Source organism: Ailuropoda melanoleuca, chromosome 16 (assembly GCF_002007445.2).
Source record: "Ailuropoda melanoleuca isolate Jingjing chromosome 16, ASM200744v2, whole genome shotgun sequence".
Lineage (NCBI taxonomy): Eukaryota > Metazoa > Chordata > Mammalia > Carnivora > Ursidae > Ailuropoda > Ailuropoda melanoleuca.
In genome coordinates, this window is record NC_048233.1 from 8715578 (window position 1) to 8727709 (window position 12132).

The 12132-nt window shown below is 38.2% G+C and overlaps 1 protein-coding gene across 8 annotated transcripts in view; it reads left to right on the top strand.

The window, feature by feature from the left end:
- The window catches only part of RIMKLB (ribosomal modification protein rimK like family member B), an 86875-nt gene that overhangs the window by 35796 nt on the left and 38947 nt on the right, over positions 1-12132 (top strand). For all 8 annotated transcript variants that reach the window (XM_034645258.1, XM_034645260.1, XM_019809884.2 and 5 more), the window contains exon 2: positions 1501-1732. In XM_034645258.1, the coding sequence (XP_034501149.1) occupies positions 1558-1732 (175 nt within the window). In that variant the 5' untranslated portion in view covers positions 1501-1557. The remainder of the gene's footprint in view (positions 1-1500; positions 1733-12132) is intronic.

The following is a 12132-nucleotide window of genomic DNA, read 5'->3' on the forward strand; positions in this document are numbered from 1 at the left end:
GTGTCATCTGGGGTGATGCTAGGAATTTTTTTAAAGTAAGCTCCATGCCCAACGTGAGGCTAGAACTCAGGACACTGAGATCAAGAGTTACATGCTCTGCTGACTGAGCCAGCCAGGGGCCTCAGGAATTTTATTTTTGTGAAGTTGTTTGTTTTGCTTGAAATCACCTGTTAACATTTTGTTAGGAAAACTTGTAACTTTTTGCTTCTTAGGAAGATTATCAACTGTTGTCTTACTCATGATACAGGCTCTTGTTCATGATGCTAACTCTGAGAAGCAGCACTCTATTTGTGGAAGAAAGTCCTTCTTGTATTCTAGTAAAGAATCTGTGTTTGTTTAAAAAAAAGGAAGCATAAAAACCTTGAGTAAGAGCATCCCCTGACTGAAATAAATTTTAGTGAATGGACCGCAGCATTTATTGTTTTTTTTAAAGTTGTTCTTCCATATTCTTAAACTATTTGATTAAAGTTGCTATATAAATGATTTCAGTGTTGATACTCCTAGTAACACAGGTGTTACTGTCTCATTATTTAAAACCTTCCTATAAATGTGTTCGTAATAAAATGCATATATACATATGACAAAATAAGGGAAGAAAATTGAATAAAGAACTATGGATACATGAATATACATAAATAGAGTTAATCGTGATGGGGAGGATTGGGATATACTGATGATTACAGTCTCATCTATTTTATATCAAGGGATTTGCATTTGGGGGGAAGGAATAAATCAAAAGTAGATGAGATTAAAGTATATTCTTAGTATATAATAATACAGGGAATGACACTGAATATGATATAGAAAATGGGACTTCTACTAAAGATCTGCTGTAATTATAAAACTGCATTGGTAGCCTCCCCAGTGGAAGATCGAGAAACTTTGTTTCAGGAGAGGTTGTGAGTTTCTGTATCTCTAGTGGTATAAAAATTTTTGATTTGAATAAAAGGGAAAAGGCATCATATTATCTTATTCAATTTTTTTGTTCGTATAGTTAATATATAATCACAGCATTTATTTGTGTGAAAGCCAAGAATTAGATTTCTGTTTTTTAACATTAATACATACGTGTGTGTGTATTTTTTTTTTTTTAAGATTTTATTTATTAGAGAGAGAGCGAAAGAGAGAGCACAAGTAGGGGCAGAGGGAGAGGCAGAGCCGACTTCCTGCTAAGCAGGGAGCCCGACGTGGGGCTCCATCCCAGGACCCTGGGATCATGACCTGGGCTGAAGGCAGATGGTTAACGGACTGAGCCACCCAGGCACCCCTTTAATATATTTTTAAAGTAATCTCTACACCTAACAGGTTCTAACTCAGGACCCCAAAATCAAGAGTTGCACACTCTACCAGCTGAGCCAGTCAGATTTCCGTCTTTTTTTTTTTTTTAAACAAGAGAAAATGAAATTTAATTTCATATGTATTGGGGAGCCCCACAGACATGAAAGTTCTTAAGTAGAATTCTTCATTTACTCTGTATGTGAATTTTGTCTTTCTGTGTAGAAAGAATCGGCATTCAGGAGGAAATAATCCAGGAGAAGGAAGAACAAGCAGATCAAGATGTGTAGCTCTGTGGCAGCCAAGTTGTGGTTTTTGACAGATCGTCGAATCAGGGAAGACTATCCCCAAAAAGAGATTTTGCGAGCATTAAAGGCCAAATGTTGTGAGGAGGAATTGGACTTTAGGGCCGTGGTGATGGATGAGGTGGTACTGACAATCGAGCAAGGAAACCTGGGTAAGTCTGTACTAAGTGATTTAATGGATTTTTTCTTAGAATGTTTTGAATCCACATTTTTTAGGAATAGTCTGGCGGAAAGAATTGTTATTAGCTTATTATGAAGTATCATCTAATTTTAAAATCTAGCATATGTTTGTTTTGTTTTTTTTAAGATTTTATTTGACAGCACAGCCACTTAACCAACTCAGCCACCCAGTATTTTGGTGCCCCAAAATCTATATGTTATGGAAGAAATGGAAACAACAGTATTTATTGGACCTCTTATTTTATTATGTAGAAAATAGTTGGGAGAGAAATTAAAGATGATCTAATTTTTTCCCCATTATTGCTATCTTCTAATTTTAAAAGACCTAAGAACACCTAGGGTGCTCATAAGAGAATTCTTACTTCGTGGGGATCCTATTAATAAATGCACCAAATTCCACATGTGATTCTTCTTTTTTCTTTATAAAATATTTTAGTATAAAATAAATATAATTTTATTCTTTTTACTAGATAGAAGTACCCTAATGATTTTACTCAATTGGTGATAGGTCTGGTATTTTTAATATTTCACATCTGTTTTAGGGTTATAAGGGAAAATATCTTAGAAATATAGAAATTCTTTAGAACTGACTTAGGAGTCTTTACATCTTTGTAAAGTTACGACTTGTTACGGCTAAATTGGTCATTTCTGTTAGGGAGCATTATATGTTGGCATATAGATGGCATTTTTAATTAACTTTCAGAAGATACTTCATAGTTTACTGGTAGTATTGGATTAGGGTATATGACAAACACTTAAAATAGATTCTACATTACTTGCTTTGTGTCTGCAATCACAATGTATTTTAATTTTCTCATCAGTGAAATGGAGAGAGATGGTTAGTGTGAGAATTAATACTATTCAGTATACAAATCATTCATACACTAGTTAATAGATCTAGAATCTTACTTGATTAATAACATGATACTGTAGTTTAAGTAGATAGAATCTCTTAGCAGTTACTCTTTACTCTGCCTTTTTTTTTTTCTTTTTTTTTAAAAGATTTTTTTTTTATTTATTTGGCAGAGATAGCCAGCAAGAGAGGAAACACAAGCAGGGAGAGTGGGAGAGGAAGAAGCAGGCTCATAGCGGAGGAGCCCGATGTGGGACTCGATCCCGGAATGCCGGGAGCCGAAGGCAGACGCCTAACGACTGCGCTACCCAGGCGTCCCTTTACTCTGCCTTCTTGACATTTAATTCATTCTCATTACCTTTCAACAGTTGTTTTTTTGTCAAAGGATTTTTAATATGTAAATTAATTTACATCAAAGACTTAGTAGATAGAAAACAGAATGATACTCATTTTAGTATAAATGATCCTCGTTGCTAATTTAGGGTCAGAAGTTACTGTTGCTGTAGAAATAACTTTAGAACTGAACTGTTTATAGATTGTTTCACTTGAGTGTATAAGTAGTTACTACCTTTATAGGAAAGATGCACAGTGTATTTTTTCAGTCAAGCTTTCTTTTTTTAATATACACACCTAGGTCTAGCACTTAAGTTACTCCAATTCCAAAGATTTGGAATAGAGCCTGTTCCATTCTTTCATAAGTATAATTTAAGTCCTTACTATGTGCTAGTTAATTGGTATGGTGAGCAAAATGAGACCTGCTAAGATTAACATTAACATTAATCAAGTGATCACACAAATAAGTGTAAAATTGTTATAACTTTGGTAAATTATAAAAAGAATGGATGTCACTTTGCACCGCACTCCCCTGCACTGCACCTATGGTAGATACTCCTGATCAAATAAATTAAAATCCCGAGTCTAGGGCAACCGGGTGGCTCAGTTGGTTAAGCATCTGAATCTTAATTTCAGGTCAGGTCATGATCATAGGGTCCTGGGATCCAGTGCCTTTGGACTCTGTGCCTGGAGAGGAGTCTGCTTGAGATTCTCTCCCTCTGCCTCTCCCCCTGCTTATGCGCATGTGCCCTCTCTTTTTCTAATATAAGGACATATTTTCTCTAAAATAAATAAATCTATCACATGCTTTTACAATTCACAGCTTTTCAACGTAAGTGCATGTGCATTTTGAGATTAGAGTCAAATTTGGACTCTGTATTGTGTTAGGAGCCATGCTCTTGAAGTATGTGTGAGAAGAGGCTTAAAGGTCTGTGTGGTACATAGCTCACTAAATACCACTTAAATAGGCTTATGGTGTATGCTTCTGTGTTTTATTTATTTATTTTTAAAAAGGTTTTATTTATTCATTTGACAGCACAAGCAAGGGGAGCAGCAGACAGAGGGAGAGATGTTACAATGTTTTAAAGTTTGGAAAACCAGAGGCTGCATAAACACATACTGGCAAGGATATAGAGAAATTGGAGCTCTCCTGCATTGCTAAAGGGAATGTAAAATGGTGCAGTCTCTTTGGGAAAAAGTGTGGCTGTTCTCTAAAGGTTAAATGTAGAATTACCATAGAATCCATCCCACTCCTGCATACATACCTAAGAAGAATGACAGCATATGTTTGGGAGTGTTTAAGATGGGTTGGTGTTAATTGTTCTTCAAATGTTTGGTAGAATTCACCAGTGAAAACATCTGGTGCTCCGTTTTTCCTTGTTTGGAGATTTTGGATTACTGGCTCAATATGTCTGTTCTGATTTTTTATTTCTTTATGATTCAGTCTTACTAGGTTGTATGTTGCTAGGAATTTATCCATTTTTTCTTGGTTATCCAATTTGTTGGCATATAATTTTTCATAGTTGTCTCCTACAGTCTCGTTTTATTTCTGTGATGTCCATTGTAACATCTCCTTTCATTTCTAATTTTTGTTATTTAAGGCTTCTCTTTTTTTACTTAGCCTAGCTAAAGGTTTGTCAGTTTGTTGATCTTTCCAAAAGTTAGTGTTGATTTTTTTTTTCTGTTTTTCTCTTCTCTATTTCGGTTATTTGTGTTCTGTTCTTTATTATTTTTCTTTTTCTGTCAACTGTGGGTTTAGTTTGTTCTTTTTTCCTCTTGTTTATGGTGTAAGATTAGGTTGTTGATTTGAGATTTTTCTTTTTAATGTGCATTTTTTAAATGGGCGTGTTTATAGCTGTACACTTCCCTCATACTGCTTTCACTACATCTCATAAGTTTTGGTATGTTGTGTTTTGCTTTCGTCTTTTTTTTCTCATTTCCCTTGTGACTTCTTTTGTTTTACTTGTTTTAAGTGTATTATTTAGGGACGTCTGGGTGTCTTAGTCCGTTAAGTGTCCGACTTTTGGTTTCAGCCCAGGTCCTCTGATCTTAAGGGTCTTGAGATTGAACCCTGCGTTGGGCTCAGCGCTGGGCATGGAGCCTGCATAAGATTCTCTTCTCCTCCCTCTGCCCTTCCCCATTCCCTTAAAAAAAAAAAAGGCGTGTTATTTAATTTCCAGATATTTGTGAATTGTTTCCTTAGTTATTCATTTCTAGTTTCATTCCACTGAAACTAGAAAAGATGCTTGGTATGATATCAGTATTCTTAAATTTGTTGAGATTTGTTTTGTGGCTTAAGATGTGATGTATCCCAGAGAAAATTCCGTTTGTCCTTGAAGAATGAGGATTGTGTCTTTTAGAATTGTTTTTAATATGTTAGGTCCAGTTGATCTGTAGTGTTTTCCAGTTATTTTGTTTCTTTATTAGATTTTCTTTTCTTCTTTTTTTAAAGATTATTTATTTATTTATTTGACAGAGATAGACAGCCAGCAAGAGAGGGAACACAAGCAGGGGGAGTGGGAGAGGAAGAAGCAGGCTCCCAGCGGAGGAGCCCAATGTGGGACTTGATCCCGGAACGCCGGGATCACGCCCTGAGCTGAAGGCAGACGCTTAACAACTGAGCCACCCAGGCGCCCCCATTCTTTTTTTAAAAAAAGATTTTATTTGTTTATTTGACACACACAGAGGCAGTGAGAGAGAGAACGCAAGCAGGGGAAGTGGGAGAGGGAGAAGCAGGCTTCCTGCCAAGCAGGGAGTCCGATGTGGGGCTTGATCCCAGAATGCTGGGACCTGAGCTGAAGGCAGACGCTTAATGACTGAGCCACCCAGGCGCCCCTCCTTATTAGATCTTCTGTGTTTGCTCCATGCATTATTAAAAGTAGGGTACTTGAATTTTTCATCATTTATTGTTAGTGTCCATTTATCTCTTTGGTCTCTCACTGTTTGTTTCATACATGTGGGTGCTCTATTGGGTGCCTGCATATTTATAATTGTTATAGCTTCCCAGTGAATTAACTCTTCCATCATAATGATGATGATTATCTCTTGTGACAGTTTTTCTCTTATAGACTATTTTGTCTCAGTTACTAGGGCCACTTCTACTCTCTTTTGGTAATCGTTTGCATGGAGTATCTTTTCTCAGCCTTTCACTTTCAGCCTTTGAGTGTCCTTACATCTAAAATGAGTCTCTTGTTGATAGCATACAGTTGAGCATCGTTTTTTGGTCCATTTTGTCTGTCTGTATCTTTAAAAAAATTTTTTTTAAGAAACAGACGTGGGGTGGGGTAGAGGGAGAGAGTCTCCAGCAGACTCCCCACTGAGGGCAGAGAGGGACACAGAGCTCAGTTTCATGACCTATGAGACAACAACCTCAGCCAAAACCAAGAGTTGGACGCTTAACCAACTGAGCCACCCAGGCACCCCCTTCCATTTACTTTTAATGTGATTACTGAAAAAGCAAGACTTTTCCATTTTAATGTTTTCTGTATATCTTATACCTATTTTGTCTCTTTTACTCTCTTGTTACCTTCGTGTTTTGTTAATTGGTTGTAGTGGCATGCTTTAGTTCCTTATTTACTTGTATGTATCTTCTATAGGTATTTTATTTATCATTACTCTGAAGATTACATAGTACATTGTATAGGTTTTTTTTTTAATTTAAAAAATTTTTTTTAAAAAGATTTTATTTATTTATTTGACAGAGATAGAGACAGCCAGCAAGAGAGGGAACACAAGTAGGGGGAGTGGGAGAGGGAAGAAGCAGGCACATAGCAGAGGAGCCTGATGTGGGGCTCGATCCTATAACGCCGGGATCACGCCCTGAGCTGAAGGCAGACGCTTAACCGCTGTGCCACACAGGCGCCCCATTACATTGTATAGTTTTAATCTATTTTAGGTGATAAATTAAATTTATTCATATATAAATTCTACCCCTATAAACTTTCCCTTATTTTATGTTAATAATATCACAAATTACATCTTATGTTTTGTATCCATTGATAGTTTCATAGGGATAGTTATTTTGTATGCTTTTAACTTTCTTATTTTTTTAAAGTAAGCTCTAGCCTCAGTAGGGTCTTGAACTCAGGGCCCTAAGATCAAGAGTTGCATGCTATTCCAAGTGAGCCAGCCAGGTGACCCTGTATACTTGTAACTTTAAATGCTGTACCAGCAATAACACTGATTTATGTGCTACCATTAGAGTATTTTAGGATTCTGTATGTATTTATATATTTACCTTTACCCAAGAGCTTTATTTTTTTATGCTTTTGTGTTGCCTTCTACCATTCTTTTTTTTTTTAAGATTTTATTTTTAAGTAATCTCTGCTCACAGCGAGGCCTCGAACTGTTAACCCTGGGATAAAGAGTCACTCACTCCACTGACTGAGCCAGCCAGGAGCCCCTGCCTTGTAGCACTTTCATTTCAACTTGGACTCTATAGCATTTCTTGTTAGGCCAGAAAGTGATGAACTCCTCAGCTTTTCTTTCTTTTTTTTCTTTTTTAAAGATTTATTTATTTATTTATTCGACAGAGATAGAGACAGCCAGCGAGAGAGGGAACACAAGCAGGGGAGTGGGAGAGGAAGAAGCAGGCTCAGTGCGGAAGAGCCTGATGTGGGGCTCGATCCCATGACGCTGGGATCACGCCCTGAGCCGAAGGCAGATGCTTAACCGCTGTGCCACCCAGGCGCCCCACTCCTCAGCTTTTATTTATCTGAGAAAATCCTTTATTTCTCCTTAATTTTTGAAGGACAGTTTTGCTAGGTATATTGTCTTGATTGTTACTTTTTCTGTTTCTGCACTTTGAATGTGTCATTCTACTATTTTGTGATTTCTGTTGGAAAATTTTGATAATGTTATGAAAGCTCCTTTGTTTATGATAAATTGCTTTCCTCTTTCTGATTTATAGATTTTTTTGTCTTTGCCTTTTTTTAAAAAAAAGATTTATTAGAGAGGGAGAGAGAGCGTACTCGCATACAGGGGGAAGGGCAAAGGCAGAGGGAGAGGGAGACAGAGTCTTGAGTAGACTCTGTACTGAGTTCAGAGCCTGGTGTGGGGCTCAATCTCACGACCCTGATATCAGGACCTGAGCCAAAACAAAGAGTCAGACACTTGGCTGCGCCAGGCAGGTGTCCCTGTCTTTGACTATTTAGTTTGATTTTGTGTCTTAGTGTGAGTCTCTTTAGGTTCATCCTATTTAGAATTTTTTGAGCTGTTTGACTTTGGATATCCATTTCTTTTCCCAGACTGGGAAAATTTTCAGTCATTTGTCAAACTCTCTGCTTCTTTGTCTCTCTTCCTTCTGGGACTGCCATAATAATCAATATTGGTCGGCTTGAGGGGTTGCCTGGGTGGCTCAGTCAGTTAAGTGTCAGACTCTTGATTTTGGCTAAGGTCATGATCTCAGGGTTGTGAGATCAAGTCCTGTATCTCGCTCCACGCTGGGCATGGAGCCTGCTTAAGATTCCCTCTGTCCCCACCCCCCACCAAAATTAAGAGGTTGGTGGAAGTTGTCTATACAAAAGGCAGTCCATAAAGATTGAAAATGGTGGGTTTTTTTTTTTTTTCAAATGCCCAAATACCAACAAAAAATAACAAGGCATAGAGAGAAACAAGGAAACATGGTCTAGAGAACCAAAATAAATCTTCAGAAATGACCCTAAGGAAACAAAGATCTAGTACACTTGAAACTAATGGAACATTATGTATTAACTATACTTCACTGAAAAAAATATTTTTAAGGACGCCTATGTGGCTTAGTCAGTTGGGCATCAGACTCTTGATTTTGGCTCAGGGTCGTGAGATCGAGACTTGGGTCATGCTCCTTGCTCAGCAGGGAGTCTGCTTGAGATTCTCTCCCTCTCCCCCTCCTCTCTCTCAATTGCTCTCTCTCTCTAAAATAAATAAATAAATAAATCTTGGGGCGCCTGGGTGGCTCAGTCGTTAAGCCTCTGCCTTCGGCTCAGGGCGTGATCCCAGGGTCCTGGGATTGAGCCCCACATCAGGCTCCTCTGCTGGGAGCCTGCTTCTTCCTCTCTCACTCCCCCTGCTTGTGTTCCCTCTCTCGCTGGCTGTCTCTCTTTCTGTCAAATAAATAAATTCTTAAATAAATAAAATAAAATAAAATAAATATTAAAAAAAAAAAACCTCTGCTCCTTTATAGCTTTGTTCTTCATTTGTATGTTGATGTCACAAAATTATATCTTTATACATTTTGTGTCAAAAAACATAATCTTTTGAAAATGCACTAGTCTCCTAGGTTATGTAGAAAACAAGAATTGGAGTTAAAAACCAGTTACAGTAATACTTGCTTTTACACTACTGACTTTAATTATTTCTTTAAATGTTTTAGTCTCCATTGTCATGTAGAAAACAAAAACTGCTGTTACAGACTGTTGTTAAAATACTACTAGCTTTTCTAATTGCTCATGTATTTACCTCTATTGAGGTCTGTATTTCTCTGATTTTGAGTTACTGTCTAGTGTCCTTTCATTTCACCTTGGCAGTACTCCTTTGAATGTTTTTTGCATAACAGGTCTAGTTTTTCTCTTTTTCTTTTTTTCTGGCAATGCCTTAATTTCTCCTTCATATTTGAAGGACAGTTTTGTTGGATATAAGATTTTCGATTGATAGTTTTTTATTTTTAGCACTTTGAATATATTGGCCCTGGTCTTCTGGCCTCCAATGTTTCTTTTCTTTTTTTTTTTTTTTTAATTTTTTAAAAGATTTTATTTATTTTTTTTGACAGAGAGACAGCCAGCGAGAGAGGGAACATAAGCAGGGGGAGTGGGAGAGGAAGAAGCAGGCTCACAGCAGAGGAGCCTGATGTGGGGCTCGATCCCACAACGCTGGGATCACGCCCTGAGCCGAAGGCAGACGCCTAACCGCTGTGCCACCGAGGCGCCCCAATGTTTCTGATGAGAAATCTGCCAGTAATTTTATTGAGGATCCCTAGTATGTGACGATTGGCTTCTCTCTTGCTTCATTCAATATTCTCTTTTTGTCTTGGGTTTTAAAAGTTTGATTAGAATGATAGCATGAGTCTGAGTTCATCTTACTTGGAGATCATTGGGCTATTTGTTTATATTCATGTCTTTTATCAAATTCTTGAAGTTTTCAGCCATTGTTTCCTCTTTGCCCCTTTCTTTCCCACCCACCTCCCATCCCTTGCCCTCTGTGGTTATCTCCCTTACTTCCAGACTCCTACAATACAAATGGCTCTTCAAGTTTAGTCATTTTTTTCTGTCTGCTCAGATATGCCTTTGAATCTCTCTAGTGAATTTTTCATTTTTGTTATTGGACTTTTCATTTTCAGTCTACAATTACTCTTTGGTGTCTATGTTTTTGTTAATTGTTTTGTTTTTTGTTTTTGGGTTGTGTTTTTTTTTTTGTCTTCATTTTTCCATTTTTTTCACCCATGGGTTTCCTGATTTTCTTCTCATTTCTTTAGTTCTTTTATCATTTTCAAGAAGGTTGTTTTAACTTCCTTGTCTTATGTTGATTTATTTTATTCCTTTAAACGGGCTATACTTACCTGTTTCTTTGTATGCCTTGTTTTTGTTGAATATTGCATATTTGAATCTAATAATGTGGTAACTCTGGAAATCAGATTCCCCTCCTACTCCAGGGTTTGTGTTTTTTGTTTACTGTTTCTGTTTTTTTGATTGTTGCAAGCATGTCCTGAAGATTAGCCTGGGCTGTAAATTGAATGTCTTCTCAGGACTTTCCTAAACCTTTTCCTTAGTTATGCACAGTCAGTTTGTAATTTTTCCCATATATGCAATTGTTTTTTCACATCCTAGTCTTTCATGTCTGGCTCCTGAAAGGGGAAAATGACAAGGCATAGGGGAGCAGAGAGGATATTTGAAGAAATAAATCCCCTGGAAGTCACTTCATCTGAAAGTGGAGGGACTTAATAATAATGGGTGGGGGTAGTACAACAATAATGGCTTCTGGCCTTTGTTTGCAACTCTGTGATCAGAAGCTGCAACCAGCCATCAGAGGAGAGAGGTCTCTAATATTTGAAGGGCAGGGTCTTTTTAGTGAACCCTGGCTCCTGCAAGGTATGTCATTTTCCCCAGGAAAAGGTGCATAGTGCACCTTAGGGCCGGGGGATGGATAGTGCTACTGTGCTAAGAGCTGAAATTGACCAAAATTCATTGCATTTTACCATTCTAGTCATTTCCTGAAAGTTGCAATCCCTCAACAGGCAGGACCTCTAAAACAGTCATATTTGACAGATATTGCTAGTGCAGTAAATGTCTAGGTGTGGTACACTGATTCCTGGTGCACCCTACTCCACCACCTTCCCAGAATCGTCTCTGTTGTCATTTTTTTTTTTTTAAGATTTTATTTATTTATTCGACAGAGATAGAGACAGCCAGTGAGAGAGGGAACACAAGCAGGGGGAGTGGGAGAGGAAGAAGCAGGCTCAAAGCAGAGGAGCCTGATGTGGGGCTCGATCCCATAACGCTGGGATCATGCCCTGAGCCGAAGGCAGACGCTTAACCGCTGTGCCACCCAGGCGCCCCTGTTGTCATTTTTTAAAAAAGTTTATTAGAGAAGAGAGAGAGAGAGCGTGCATGCGCACCAGCATGTGAGTGGGGGGAGAGGGAGAAGCAGACTCCCTGCTGAGCAGTGACCCCCCCACACACACAATGTGGGGCTCCATGTGAGGCTCAGTTTCAGGACCCTTGGATCATGACCTGAGCCAAAGGCAGACGCTTGAGTGAGCCACCCAGGCTCCCTTCTCTTGTCATTTTTTATTGCCCTTTTCTTTTTCTTTTTGTTGAGTTGTTTTGTATTTTATTTTGGGAATAAATCTCTTACTAGATACACATGTATTGCGAATATCTTTTTCCACTCCATGGCTTGCCTTTTTCACTCTGTTAATGGAATCTTTTGGTGGGTGGAAGTACCTAATTTTAACTAGGTACAGTTTATATTTCTTTTTATTTTTAAAGATTTTTTTTATTTGAGAGAGAGGGAAAACACGAGTGGGGGAGGGGCAGAGGAGAGGAAGAGTCCCTGCCATGGGACTCAATTCCAGGACCCTGAGATCATGGCCTGAGCCCAGGGCAGGTGCTTAACCGACTGAGCCACCCAGGTGCCCTATATTTATTTTTTTTGGTGAGTGCTTTTTGTGTCCTAGTTAGGAAATACTTAATGCACCCAAGAATTCCTTTG